The sequence below is a fragment of the Phacochoerus africanus genome, chromosome 8, assembly GCF_016906955.1.
Source record: "Phacochoerus africanus isolate WHEZ1 chromosome 8, ROS_Pafr_v1, whole genome shotgun sequence".
NCBI classification, from domain to species: domain Eukaryota; kingdom Metazoa; phylum Chordata; class Mammalia; order Artiodactyla; family Suidae; genus Phacochoerus; species Phacochoerus africanus.
Window position 1 is genome coordinate 116,982,293 of NC_062551.1, and position 15,126 is coordinate 116,997,418.

A 15,126-nucleotide genomic window follows, 5' to 3' on the forward strand; every position below is an offset into this window, starting at 1 on the left:
TCTAGGTGGAGACACTACCCTAAGAATGTGAAAGTAATAAAACGTATTTGCTAATGTACACTTGACTTCTGGCTGGGCTTACATTACATCCATTTAGGTCTGTTCACTTGGGTTTATATATCCTGTCTGATGCCTTACTCTTACCTCTCCAGTTTGTCACACTTCATAGCAGCTCCAGAACATTGAAAAGGTCATCTACATAATCAGCTCAAAAATAAATTTGTCTTTAGAATGTAAACTGATGATTATTTCTAATATCTCTTGTTAAGTAAGCTTTGGCGAAGTGTTACAAATTACTCCAGTGATGACTTCAAGGAGAGAAACCAGGAGCCATGGCTTATGGAAGCAGTGTTATAAAATGTTTCTTAACTAGAACATTTAGACTGTTTTAAAGGAAAATGTGATATTGTATCAAAAAGTTACCTGATCTTTAACTCAAAGACTGCTCTCACTGGGAAAATCCTTTTGGTACCTCAACCTTAATGTTTCCTGGACCAATCTATTTTCTCATGTCAGGGGTAAATTTCTTGTTCCCTGTGTCCTTATTAACTTCCTGTCTCAGTACCTCCAACGTGACACAAATAAATTAAACTTCTTTAGACATTAAATCTTCTGCATTAGTTCTTAGCTTTGAGACCAGATATGTTAAGTGGAAAATTATGCACCCAGCCTTGGATCCCAGCTCTGAAGTTTCTCTGGCTGTGTGACCGTGGGCAAATTACTGACCCTTTCTCAGCTCTGGTTTTCTCTCTCCAATATGGAGATCATACATTTCTATCTCACAAGGAAGCTCTAAGGATGAAATGCAATCACATATCAAACTCCTGACATTAATAACAATTATTTTACCTTCCGAAAAGTGCTCATTTTGGCTTCTGGATTACTTTTTGTTATTAAAACGATTAACTTTTTTCCAAACATTCTCTTTCATGAACCACATTTTCATTCTTAGAGAGTAGGAGCTGGAGTCTATCTAAAACAGTGCTTGATACTTCCACAGACATCGGCTTCTTTTTTTTTTTTTTTTCCTGGTTGTACCCATGGCATATGGAAGTTCCCAGGCCAAGGATCAAACTTGAACCACAGCAGTTACCTGAGCCACAGCAGCAATGCTGGGTCCTTAACCCCCTGAGCCACCAGGGGACTCCCATAGGTTTCCATTTTTGACTAGAATAGTTTTTTATTCCTCCACCTTCCTTTAAAATTCAGATCAGAATCCTCCCCCAGTTACTGTTCCTTGGAAAATTTTCTTGGATTAGTGTGAACCCTGGTGCCCTTAAGAAGTCTTATTTTGAGCTTTTACAATATGTTCTCAAGTTATTTTCTTCCGCCTAACTTCCTCTTGCCTCCTGCCTTTAGCGTATGCCTCTGTTCTGCCACTAACCGTAGTGCTTCTTCACTTTGATCTTCCAAATGACCTCCCCTCCCCTCGTGTGCACAGGAAAGGCCTGTGTCTGTGCAGCTGCCAAAGTCCCTCCAGTGTTAAACCCAGTCCCCCGGGTGGAATGTTGGAAGAGGATGGATATTAGCACTGGAGCTCCAGCACAGGTGTCAACAGAGCAGAAAGTGATAGGGGGCTTGACTTCTGTAGACCAGGTGGCTGGAAAGTTTGACTGGCAAAAATGGGCAGATCTTGTTATAATCTGCAGAGGATACAATTTTCTTGAAAATAATTGTCTTCAGTTATTAAATGATCCCGTCTTTGAAATTCTTTCAAATCTAGAGACTCTTCTTTTTACTGTGCTCTTTTGCTTTATTTTCGGATTCCATTTTCAATTGGAGAAAAGCTCTGAGTGAGTTAATTATGGTGAATATAAAAAAAGGAATTCAAATTAGTAATATCATTTTCTCTCTGTTTCTAGTGTGTGCAAAGCAGGTAACTGATGAAGCATCTTCCACTCGTGAGGCAAGCCTTACCAACACTGCAGTGCAGAGCAAGCTAGTGTCTTCCTTCCAGCAGCACACCAAAAAGGCCCTCAAACAGGTAAGGTAGCTGGCATCTCTCCCTTGGCCTTCAGTTCTGCCTGCTTAAGATGAGGGAGGTTATGCAGAGAAAGTAAAATAAATAAGAACATAGTCTTCAGAAAGCCACAGAGGTGTTCCACATTCAGCCACTCCCCTAACATTCAAAACACTGACTTTAACCTGTGCTAAAAACTAGGAGCGGCTTGGCTGAGAACTCTGATGTCAAATAGAAGAGGGAAAAATGTGCTCAGAAGTATATGAAATTTATATTAAGATTGTGTGTGTATGTGATTGATGATAAACATATTGGGATTGTACACGAATTGCATATTTTGAAAAGAAGGTCTCTGTGGTCTATTTATGGTCTCTATTTATGTTTTTCTGATGGTTGACATTAAAAATAAATGTAATTTCTTTCTTGTTCTTAAAATGTGCTAAGTTATATGTAAGAAAAATAGCAACCAGGACTCACTTATAGGTAGACCATCCATGTTTGGTGCTTAGTGGAGGCTAGCTTTGCAGTATCGTGCCAGTATTAGGTAAGCGGTCTTGACTTGGGTGTTTCTGTCCAGAGATGGTGGTGGGAAGCAGGCGTGGTAATGTTGGGCTCTGAGCTCTGACATACCCTGGTGTCAGTTCTTTCTCCTCACTCTGTGACTCTGGGCAAGCCACTTTCTTTCTCTGAATCTTAAATTCCTCCCCCAGAAGATGTGGAAAATAATAGTACCTTTGACCTGAGAGTGCTCTGAGAATTAGGTGAGGTGACGTATTAGAAGCCTATTTTAGCCTGAATGCCTCGCCTAGAATCATCACTCTGTAAATGTCAGCTACTGCTCCACCCCAGAAATGCCGAAAATGCCCAGAAGAAAAAGGAAGAGATGCTTTGGTTAGAGGGGGACATTACACAATTGTATTAGTAATAGTATCAATGAATGAGAAGCTCACATATTTAACCCTGAACTCGTGGTTTTCCCTTGTTTGACTTTCCTCATGTTTTATTTTTATCCTTCTGTGACAGCCACCTCCACTTCACCCCTTGCTGACCCTCACCCAGGCGAGGAATTGAGGTGTCATTCTAGTGATATATTTATAACAAGGAAAGAGAAACCATGTTTTTAAAGTTTAAAAAGTTTTGAAGGCCCACCCACTTGAAAAGCTACTTAATCATCACATCCAATCTGGTAAACTTAGAATGTCTACACCTCCTCCTCTAGTTCAAACAAGGAAACTTAGGAAAGAAACTTAACATTTCTGTACTGAATTCTGTTACTTATTAATAATTCTGTATTAATTGAAATTGCAGTGTTTCCATTCATAGGTATTATATTTAAGGTAGTGACAGCGTTATATCCTATGGAGGTCAGATAATCTTGAGCAAGCTTGCCCTTTGTATCATTGCTCTGGTGGATGTTTAGATGCCAACGAACAAAACTGAATTCAGTATTGAGATCCTTTTTAAATTAATGGCATAAAGGATGGGTGATGGTAGGGAAGCCTGGCCAAAGGCTGATTCAGGTGGCAGATAGGATGCAGGTACTGGGATACTAACCAGGATGGAACAAAAGTTGCAAAACCAGATGCTGGTACCTGTAGATTTAAGAAACACAGATGCAGTCATAAATGAAACTCAAACTTCTGAAAAGCAGTGATTTAGAAAGTGTATACACTGAAGTCTTCCTGTGTGTGAATGTAAAGACAAACATTCAAGACTCTGTATTGTCATTTCTCATCATTTTTCACTTTCTTTATTTCAGTTTCATAGTCTTTGAACTTTTTGTTTGTTTGTTTGTTGTACAATTTCTAAAACATTACATAACTGAGTCAGTGGGGTATTTTTGTTTTGTTGTGCTTTAGAAAATATGTTCAAGGGAAGCGCCACTTCCTTGATTAGAGTCTAAGCCTTGTTTTAAGAAACCTGTCCTGTATGTTTCTTAATGTCCTAACAGAGCTATTTATTAATTTCTTAAAACTTCCTTTTGTACAACCACGTAACAGATTACTCAGATAATATGGAACAATTTATAGTAGATATGTTAATGTTTGATTAATAATCAAAATTCATATGGGAAATACATTTGAAAGAAAAGCTGTTCTTGCAGAATTTTGCCCAGATTCCCTGTAATTGCTGAATTTCTTAAGACAGCATTTCAAAAATTGACTGAACTTGTGGCATTTTAAATTGTAGCAACCTCAGCAAATCTGCAGTTTTCTTTTCTTTTTTATAGTTGAATGGCTGTGACCATGTAGAATTCTTTATGTGTCTATATATCCACATATTTCAATGTATATGTGTTCTGTGGTTGTGACTATGTCTTGTGTGTATGCATATAGAGACAAATCATAATCTCATGAAGGTTACGGCCAGCTGAATGACCCTAATAACAGTTACATTAGCTGTCATTTGCTTTTCTGAATTCTAGACATTATGCTCTGCATTTAACAGGCACTATGCCGTTTAGTCCTCATACACATCTTTTAAAGTAATCCTTTAAAATATTTTTCAAATGAGAAGCCAGAGGAGCTTCTGCCTAGAAGATTTAGAAAACTTGCTCAAGATTGGCCAGTGAGTAAATCTGGGAGATGATATTTGAACTCAGAATCACAGTTGTAGGTCCTGCCCTCTTAACCAATAGTTCCTTTCAGCATATGCTATATAGTAGAACAGATGAATTTTTGACATTATCCACAGAAATCTACATTCTTGAGAATTTGTATAATGGAAGGAAAGCAATATAGCATAGTCGTTAAGAATATTATTTCCCAGGAGTTCTTGTGGTGGCTCAGTGGTAACAAACCCAACTTGTATCCATGAGGATGCAGGTTTAATTCCTAGCCTCACTCAGTAGGTTAAGGATCTGGCATTGCCTTGAGCTGCAGTGTGGGTTGCAGACATGCCTCAGATCTAGCATTGCTGTGGCTGTGGCATGGGCTAGCAGCTGCAAATCCTGTTCAGCCCCTAGCCTGAGAACTTTCATATGCCACTGGTGTGGTCCTAAAAAGACACACAAACAAAAAGAATATTATTTCCTGGGAGTCCCCATTATGGCACAATGGGGTAAGGATCTGGTGTTGCTGCAGCTGTGGCATAGGTTGCAGGTGCAGCTCAGATTCGATCCCTGGCCTCAGAACTTCCATATGTGATGGATATGGCCTATGGCTGAAAAAGAAAAAAATAAATAAATAAAAAGAATATTATTTCCCAACAAAGACTGCCCATGTTCAGTATTACCATGTATTAAGGGGAGGAACTCAAATACATTAGCTTTTGTCATTTTACTGAAGTACATTCTGAGTCAGTAGGGCTTAGTAATTCAACTATACATTGTCCAGTGTAAATTCTTAGAAGTAGGCAAAAAAACCAGAAACAAATCCCGGTAGCCATAAGCTATTAGGTAACATAAGCATAGGTATTGTGAAAAAAAATAATTTAAAACAAACCTCATGTAAAATAAGACAGGCATAATTTCCTAACTCTGAAGCCCCACCCCAATCCAAAGCAAGTTCTTTCAGAGGATGGATGCTTTTTCTTTGCACTGCTGTTGGTTGCAGTGTAATTACAGGATGGACAACATGGAGGCTATAATGCCTTTTGGCTGTTGGCATAGAGCATTCTCATTGCTTCAAATATTTGGATCCTTTTAATTTTTTCTAATTATCACATTAGTTAACATCATATGTTGGGTATAATTGCATGAGTAATATATTATAGTTATTTTTCTGAATAGGATTTTCACATATGCATATTCAGAAACCTCTGAAGAATAGCAGATTGCTGATTATTACCGTGTTCCCTGTTGTCTTTCTGCCTAGTATTTTAGCTGTAATGATCCTAAAAATTGTGAAATGATTAGCTTTTGAGTTCCAAGGAAGAAGAATTAAGAAGAATTAAATCTTGGAAGTTTCTAAACAGAAGAATTAAAAGATCAAAAAGGGATGGGTTCTGTTTTGGGAAGTAACATGGTAGAGAACAGAACCTTTCTGTGTTGTTTCTGTTGGTTTCTTTGACTTCATTATTAATTTAGGGTGGTGGAATTTATTCATGAAGTTGCAGATCCTTTTCCCTCTTCATATTGCAAAGCAGACATATCCCTGGGTATTTTGCTTTTGCTTTATATGTTTGACCAATACTGTGAAATTCAAAAGGTTATGTTGCATGATAGCACTTTCTGGATGTGGGTGTTGACATTTAGCGTACTAGCAACAATGCATGTTTTTGGTGGCTGACAGAGCCAGCTGTTTCATATGTGTGTATTTCTCATCATTTTAGCATTCACAGCATGCGGTATTTTCAGATTTTTCAGGAAGGGCTTATTGCATCCGGTGCATTCTTAAGTTACATTGTTGGTATTCTTTATTAAAACAAGGGAGGTATTACTTATTTATGCAAATTCCAAGTTAACATAGAAGCCTCTGGGTTTAGATCTTATTTTATTTTTCTTTGGAGTGGAAATTATTTTCATGGTTATCTCAAACTTTGTTTTAAAAATAAAATGTTCCTCTAAAGGTTTTCCATCTCTTTTTACAAGAGACTATTGTGATACATGTCTGGAGGATGGCATGCTTGCTCAGCATCTTCTGATTTCTTTCTTTTCTCTTAAAGTTAGAATTGTAATTTTTTTAAAACTTATCTCAAGAGTGTATTTATTTATTTATTTATTTATTTATTTTAATTGTTATTTCCCCAATACAATTTTTTTTTTTTCTGTACAGCATGGTGACCCAGTTACATATACATGTGTACATTACTTTTTCTCCCATTATCATGCTTCATCATAAGTGACTAGACATAGTTCTCAGTGCTACACAGCAGGATCTCATTGTTAATCCATTACAAAAGCAATAGTTTGCATCTATTAATCCCAAACTCCCAATCCATCCCACTCCCTCCCCCTCCCCTTGGCAACCACAAGTCTGTTCTCCAAGTCCATAATTTGATGTGTGATAATGATATTTACTTTCCTACAACTTGAGCTCTGTTATTTTGGTTTCATTTAATAAGTTTATTTTCAAGTCTAAGCCTGTAAATTTCTTTAATATTGAATAATATTTGGAAGTATTAAACTTGGCAAGTTCAGTGCATTCTGTGTAGTTTGGGCATGAGGTCATTATCCATGTGGGCAGCTTGAAGGTACAGCCCTTTAGAGTAGACTGAATTTACATTTGCCATCTGCTTATTTATTTCAGTTTCCATATTGCTTCTTTTCTAGTTTTGAAATTAGGGTTTAAAATTGTTCCATAAGATGTTCCATTGGCACTCCAATGAAATATCCTGGAGGTTGGAAGTACCTCCGGGATATCCTCTTCCAAAAATAAATCTACACTAATATAGTAAGACTTAGAGCGTCAATGTCAAAGCAAAAACATGTTACAGATGGATCAACAGGGCTACCACTAACAAGTTAAAACCTTTGGTGTGGAATAGAAAAAGCCATCCCCTCCCCAGTTTGTCACAACAAATAAATCTCCCTTTTCCGCATATCCATGTGCAAAGCAAATCTTCCTGAGCATCTCAAGTGGCCTTCCTAATCCTATTTTCTTAATCTGTTACATGGAGGTATATTTTCCTGGCTGGGATCCCCCAAAATTAGGTAATTACAAGGTAAATTGCATTTAACTTCGATTATATTTGTAGTGTAAAATAGGAATTTTCTTGTTCTCTTGAAATTTTAGTTAAAGCTCAAAGTTAAAAAAGTGGGACGCAGGTGTGCCCTGTTGTGAAGGGGGTGCTAGACGTAGCCTCAAAGGAGGCCAGATGGCTATTGGCCATACCCCCCAAAGCCTATATAAAAAAAAATAGCTCCGTGGAGTTCCTATTTAAAATGTCTTAATGTCTTATTGTCTCTGTTTTACAGGGACATTTACCCAAGTAATTTCCCAGCATTACTCAGCTAGTTAAATCTTTCTCTGACTCTCCAGTCTTGTACCTCATAGTCGTTAAGATAACTCTGTAGCATCCGCTGTTCCTCTACAAGTGAGCACATTAGAAGGGGTAGGGGGTTAATACCTCTCTTGAGTAGTGATCAGGCTCATTTACTGGGGAGGTAAGGAACATTGGGAATGGTGTTTAGAAGGTACCGAAAATTGGTGCCCTCGAGCTGAATTTGGCTCAGAATCCTCTTTGTTTTGTCTGGAACATTGTTTAAAACAAGAAAACTCACCTAAAAATTCAGTTGTGTTTTCTTGAGTATTACTACCACCTCTAAAGGGCTATGTATGTGCCTTCCCTCTCATCAGCCTCCTCTGGGTCATTGTCTTCCCCCAGCCAGTGTGCCCTGAAAAGTATTGTACATATGTCAGGAGATTGTAAGAAGGAGACACACAGCCATGGTTGAGTGGCTGATGTGCTCATAGTTGCAGGAGTGTAGCTGCATAACCAAAGCCAACTAACCAACCAAACCATGAACAACCAGGTCCTTTATTTGCAGGCCCTGCACTGAGGCATCACTATACCACCTGCCTCACGGACATAATAGGTACTAGCGTTCTTGTGTGTGTGTGGAGCCAGCCCAAACCACCTCAGAATCTGTTGAGTCCATATTGTTTTTTTCCCCTCCATCCTCATTTTGATCTGCTTGGAGGCTATTTCCAGTGCCCATGGTCAAATAAATCCTGCTTTCTAGAAAGGGAATTGGAATCTTCAAGGTGGCTTAAAATGACTTTGCCTGAAAGGGCTGTGGATCTAGTAAATGTGATCAAGATGCCCCCAGGACAGCTGAGTTCTGATACTTCTGAGTTTACCTAGGAGCCTGCTGCTTTCCCATGATGACCAGCATCAGAGTACAAAGACTTCACAATTTTTCCTGATTTCATCCTAGCTATGTTATTTGGGAGTAAAATAGAAAGCTTGTTTTTAGGGGTAAAGCAAAAAAGTGTGTATATTTTTAATACACTTAAAACAATCATGTAAATGGTAGGTATAATTTTAATTACCTACAGGTACATAGTGTCGCATCTCAGTATTTTAAAAAAATATTGTTTCATGAAATATTGTTCAAATTTATGAGTTGGAAATACATATTCAGAGAAAAAAAAACACTGTGATCATTAAAATGGGCTCAATAAGCATTCCTTTATCCCTACTTTGGCCCTAGCTTGCCTCTTTAAAATTCAAAATAGATGTGGGTTTTTCTTTTATTATATTATTTATATCATAGTTTATTTCTGTATAGCTACTGATTTTTCTAGAGTCTTCTCAGCTCTAAAAATTGAGGACAAAATTTTTGTTACTTTATTATTTATCGCAAATGCTGTAAAAAGACATGTCATCTTTGACTTTATGATTCCAGCTTGTAAGCCTCTTATTATTTCATCTCTTTTTTTTTCTTAATGAACATTTTCCAAAATATTACCTCCCCACCCTGACATAAAATGAATAGACACCTATTTGGATTGCCAAGGGGAGAGGTTGAAGTGTATGATGGATAGATGCCTACAAACTAATCACACTTTATATAGGCTTTAATTGTTTTGTGAAGTCTTACATAGTGGGCAAAGATGGGCTTAATTGTAATTTAAGGTACTGTGCTGCCTTATTCTCTTTTATTATTGGATTGATAGGTTAATGTCTATGAAGTGCTTGGAGTTCTTACACAGGGCTAGAGAGATTTATGCAATTATGTACACACCTTGTTGAAGGAAAGGATAAATGTCATAAATATTTTATAGCACACATGCTCTTGTTAGATATATTATTTACAGCAAGCTTAGGTGAGAAGGATAGCATCTTATTTATCCTTATGTCCCCTGTACCCACCCCCACCCCACCTCAGAGCTTGGAATTTTGTAAAAGCTCAATAAGTGTAAGAATTGAAGGGAAAAGGTTTCCTGTTATTATTAGCAATAGTATCATTTATAATAGGTTTCCCAATCCACTTGCCTTTCCATCTGATTTTAAATCTCATTTGAATATGCCTTCTCTCATTTAAATGATATTTAATTTTTCACATCTGTGATTATGTGATTGCTAAATCTTGGGATCAACAAGTTTGGACATTCAGCTAAAACCCTTTGCAAATAAAATGGTGTCGTTTCTGTCAGCAGGGAATATACAGTCAATGCAGTATTTCAGGAGATTGTGACAACTCTTGGTCAAAGAACATTAATCAAGTAACTGAGATGTTATAAAATTGGTAAAAATTCCACAGAAACCAGGAATTTAAAAGTCTGAGACTGTCCATGGTCAGCGTTTTAACCTTTGGAGGAGTTTTAGCCTTCCTCGAACTGTGAATGTAATGTCTCTTCACTTGTGTGTGCTTAAGACCCTTTTTATTACAGGTAATTTTCTGCGTAAAATGATCAGCTAGATAAGCTCTTTTCAAAACTTTTCAGTGTCTTTTTATTCCATTATCATCATCATGGTTGATTCACTTATGAAACACAAAGCACTCCCATTTGGAGAGATTTATTCTCGTATCAATTTTTCTCCCCCCTCTGGATTTGCCAGAATGCCATCATGTTCGTGTTCTGAAGGTTAATGCCCAAAGTCAAGCAGACAGAAGCCAAGTGCTGCAAGGTTTCCAAGATTAGGACTGATTCCCTTCACAGAAATAAATGATTCCTGCCATGTTCAGTGATTTTGTGCCGCGCTCCCCACGGCTGAGTGAGTGCATCAATACTGTAGTCCTTACCTGCTGTACATACTGATGACACTCGGTGTTAACTTGATTGACTGAGCAGCCCACTGGAGAGGACGCACCTGCAAGAGAAGTGCAGACACATATATTTTTATCCTGGTCTCGAAACATTTATTTTACATTTACTTTCCTGGGGAGTCATGGCTTAAAATTCCATGGGCTCTCGAGCCATACTGTTCAGGTAGAACAAACCTTGAAGTGAGGCTTTGTTTTCAGAATTAAACCAAAAAATGGTCTCAGGTTTATACCATTTGCCAAAGCCTGATTTTATGCTTTTGAGGAAAAATGACAGGAAGATGACAATGAAGAGTCCTGACAAATTAGTGACTCTGGAATATAATAAGTCTCTTAAGAGATGCTACCTAATGATGGGCAAGTGGATCATTTAATTCAATTATGAGAAAGCCTTTTGATGATATTCTTCCATGTTATGTTTTATCATGTTTTGTAGGCTTTGAGGCAGCAGCAGAAGAGAAGAAATGGAGTCTCGATGATGGTAAACAAGACTGTTCCTCGTGTTGTTTTGACACCATTAAAGGTGTCTGATGAGCAGTCGGATTCGCCTTCAGGTAAAAAGCTAAAATATTGTATGCTTGGCCAGTTTCCTTCTGGAGGAGACATCCTCACTGAGAGAGAGATGTCATGAATTTTCTCTGAAACTGAATACTATTTCCACTTGAGGTTTCATTTCATTTTTTTTATACCTTTGACTCTTTCAGTGATTCAAAAATAATAAGATATTTTGCTCTTAAACAACAGAAAAAAAAGCATCAGCTTGTTCATCACCAAAGGATTTCATTTGCTAATGTCAGTAGATGTAAGAAAATGTGTGATACTGCTAGGTAGATTTTTTTGTTGTGGTTGCTTTGGCTTCTGTTTGCATGTTGAACTTTAATGGTGGACCACATGCTGATGTGTAATGCCATCAAAAGCCGTTCTTCTGTGAGTGCGAATTTGTTTTTCAGTCCTCTCCTGCAAAATCAGGAATCCTTTATTAGTTTTTGTGTTCTGGCAACATTCTTCTCACCTCAGTGCAGCTCTGACCTTTTCTTCTAATTTACCTTCTGTCACTTTATCAGCTACGTACCATTCTATTTATTATAGACTGATGTTTGCGTTTGCTGTTCCTGCCTCGACATAAAGTTATTAATAAAGGCATGATCGCTCCCTCTCGTCAAGCCTCCCCTCATTCTTCATCTTTCTGTCTCGGTCTTGCATCGTCTCCAAGTGGCATGGTATTGTTGAAGTTTATTCGTGTATTTTCACAAAAGAGCTGAGTGTTTCTTTTAAAAGCTATCAGATAGTGAATGAGTTTGTGACTCCACTATTAGGCCATCTGTTCTTGCTTTTTGTTCTGTTTGATTGATTTATTGGGCTTTTCTCTTTATATCCAGTAGAAGAATCAGATGGTGGCCAAAGGTAGTATATTAACTCTTAAGAAAAGGAGATTATATCTATGGTTTTTAAAACAATTTTAGATTTTTCTTCTCAAGGACAGCAAGAGGAAGATAATGACATAATAACTATTTCCTTTTTTAGGATCTGAATCTAAAAATGGTGAAGCAGACAGTTCAGATAAAGAAATGAAACATGGGCAAAAATCTCCTACTGGAAAACAAACAAGTCAGCACTTAAAACGATTAAAAAAGTCTGGTTTAGGTGAGTGTTCAATAGACTATAACATTCCACATTTTAGAGATTTAAATCTTTTTGAATGAAACGATGGAGAATTAATTCTCAGAACGTTTTTTAATAGTTAAACAAGGAAATTTTACGATCTTCCCAATTTATCTAAACCAAAAAGGGTGCCAAATAAGGCAGCCTGTTACAATGGAATGATTTCAAGCGTGTTGCTAAAATTTGTGAATGATATTATTGGATGATGCAGAGGTTAAAGATAAGAGATTTAAAATGATATATTCAAGTAATTATCTGTCAAGTCATGATTCTAACATGCTATGTTTTGTTCCTGTAACTGGGTTTCACTTTATTGGAATACACTGTATGAGGGGAAAAATGCAACTTTTATAAAGAGTTCATTGAACTGGAGAGTACATTGTCATCGGAGTCTGCTGCAGTAAAACTGCTCTGCCTCGTTTTTCATCTTTTCTGCTTGAAATATTCCATGGTGCCTATCTGAAAAATCATGTGCAATTGCTGAGAAGTGTAGGAGGCAACGTTAGTGGGTCTTGCAAGTCAGTGCCAGATTTTCTTCTAAAGATTTCCTTACTGATAACATTTATCGGGGACTTAGCAGCGTGAGGGGGGAAAAGGAATACGGAAATTTAAAAGAGGAAAGTAAACGTATCCTAGGCTGAACATTAAAATTCTAGACCAAATCCGCCTTGCTGGATGTCTGGACCTAATGGCTTCATTTCCTTCTCTCAGTTATTTCATCTCTGCATAAGGGTAATGATAATGACCCGGATCATTGTAACATTTTGGAAAATGGTTGGTAGAAAGTACAAATTTATTGACCTGAACTTTATTACTGGTTCTGCCATTTACTTTCTTGGCAACTTAGGGTAATTCTTCTTTGCAGGGTTTATCTGTTTGTGAAATTCAAGCAAGATTTTAGCCCATTTCTTTCTTTCTTTAGTAAGGGTTTATTGATTACCTACTGTATACCAGGATTTTGTTAAGTTCTGGGAGCAGTTTCAGTAAAATCCTTGAATAGGGTTTAGATAGCCTTACAAAAGAGATCTTTGGGAAAGCAGAATTTATTTTTGTTTTAAATTTTTTAAACATAGCCTATTTTTTTTTCATAAGCCTAAATCATGTTATATTTATCGTCTAGCTCAAAATGTATGAGTGTGTGTTCATGGATAACCACTTGTACATATATACTGACATCTTTCCCCTAGTTTTTTGAGTATTATAAAGTGTTTTAATATGAGTAGCTTCTGAAATTGAAAACTATAATGGGAGAGTGAGTGATATGTAAACAACATACTAAAAAAAAAAAAAAAGCAACAATGGCAATAAGCCTGCCCCCTCGCCCACATATCATGATACCCTAAGTAATTTAAAAGTCAGTGACCCTCAGTTTAAAACAGTCTGCTACCAACCTCAGTAAAGTCAATGCCATATCATAAGTTTAAGACAATTAAAATTAAGGGACCTTTTCATTTCTTTACTTAGCTGACTTCAGGGCTGGTGGTCAGCAAGACCTTGTCCCTTTCTTAGGATCCTGTCACGTGCTCAGGTCTTCCATCAGGATCTCCTGTTCTAACTGTGGTAACCTAGGAGTCCTGCATGCCTCTAAACATCTTGTCTTTTAAAAGTTAGGACAGTAAAGGTATTTCAGCTAATTTGTTAGCAGATTTTAAAGGCGATAAAGGAGACCACCATGTTCTTTTTCACCATGTTCTGCTTGCTTTCTTTCGACCACCAAGTCGTAGAATTAATGATGCAGTTTTAATGAAGGAAAGGAGAAGTGGCATCCTCTTCACTGCCCATGTGTAATGTAGCGGTCTGGGTATTTCGACACATCGTCTCATTGAGTCCTTCAGTTAGAATTGATTTGTATTTTACAGCTGAAGAAACTGAGGCCCTGAGGGTTGAGGAGGTTGTCCTTAAATGACACAGCTAAGATACAAGCCAAGGCACAGCTAGCTCCACAATCTGAACCATTATTTTGGGAGGTGTTCTGAATGTCTGTCACGCAGCCTGTGTTGTAGACCTGTGGGCACCAGTGGGGAGCAGCATAGCATCTATGACATGATGAGCTTGCCATGGGTCTTAAAACGTGAATATACTAGTTATATGTAGGAGAGCTGGCAACTGAAAGATTTCCTGCCCTATCCTATAAAATCAGAGCAAGAAGATGCGATTTAAACTAAGTCAACTAAGGTAAAAATCTGTCAAAAATAAACTGAAGGTGATTACTAGGAAGGAGCTGTCAGTGACTAAGTAACCTGGCAAGTGGCTGAAAACAGTACTTGGAGGTCCTTGTGGCACTAGCAGGTTAAGGATCTGGCATTGTAACTGCAGCAGCGTGGGTCGATGCTATGGCGCAGGTTTTATTCCTGGCCTGGAACTTCCATATTCTGTGGGCATGGCCAAAAAAAAAAAAAAAAAACAAAAAGCAAAAAACCCCTAGTGGCTTATTTTGTGCAAATGAAATCGGTAGCACTTAATAAGCCTCTAAGTTATGTCCAGCAATATAAAGTGAAAAGTGAAAATGTAGAAGGAAAAAAACAAAACAAGACATATAACCATGTAAATGTAACTATCTCCAGATAGTATCTCTTATCTTTTTTGGAAAGTAATGTTTTTGATGTTCTTTGACCTTAGGAATCTTACATAGTAAAAGATTTTCTGTACTGTGAAGCATTTTAGAATCAGGATGGTGATTAGTGTTCCATAAAGCATATTTATCTACATTTTACTCTCTTCCTTGCCATTAAGTTGTTAATTCCCATCCATCTTTGTAGTACCTTTTGCACCCCTTCCATCCCTTTTATTTAGTAGTTATTGAATAGGTTTCAGATGAATTACTGATAAGTAACAGAATGGCTATTAAGTT

General features: G+C 37.5%; 1 protein-coding gene across 1 annotated transcript in view; it reads left to right on the forward strand.

Annotated features, from left to right (window-relative positions):
- The window catches only part of ASXL3 (ASXL transcriptional regulator 3), a 151,076-nt gene that overhangs the window by 53,192 nt on the left and 82,758 nt on the right, over positions 1 to 15,126 (forward strand). The window contains exons 4-6 of the mRNA XM_047794092.1: positions 1,863 to 1,984; positions 11,050 to 11,167; positions 12,138 to 12,257. Coding sequence (XP_047650048.1) covers positions 1,863 to 1,984; positions 11,050 to 11,167; positions 12,138 to 12,257 — 360 coding nt within the window. The remainder of the gene's footprint in view (positions 1 to 1,862; positions 1,985 to 11,049; positions 11,168 to 12,137; positions 12,258 to 15,126) is intronic.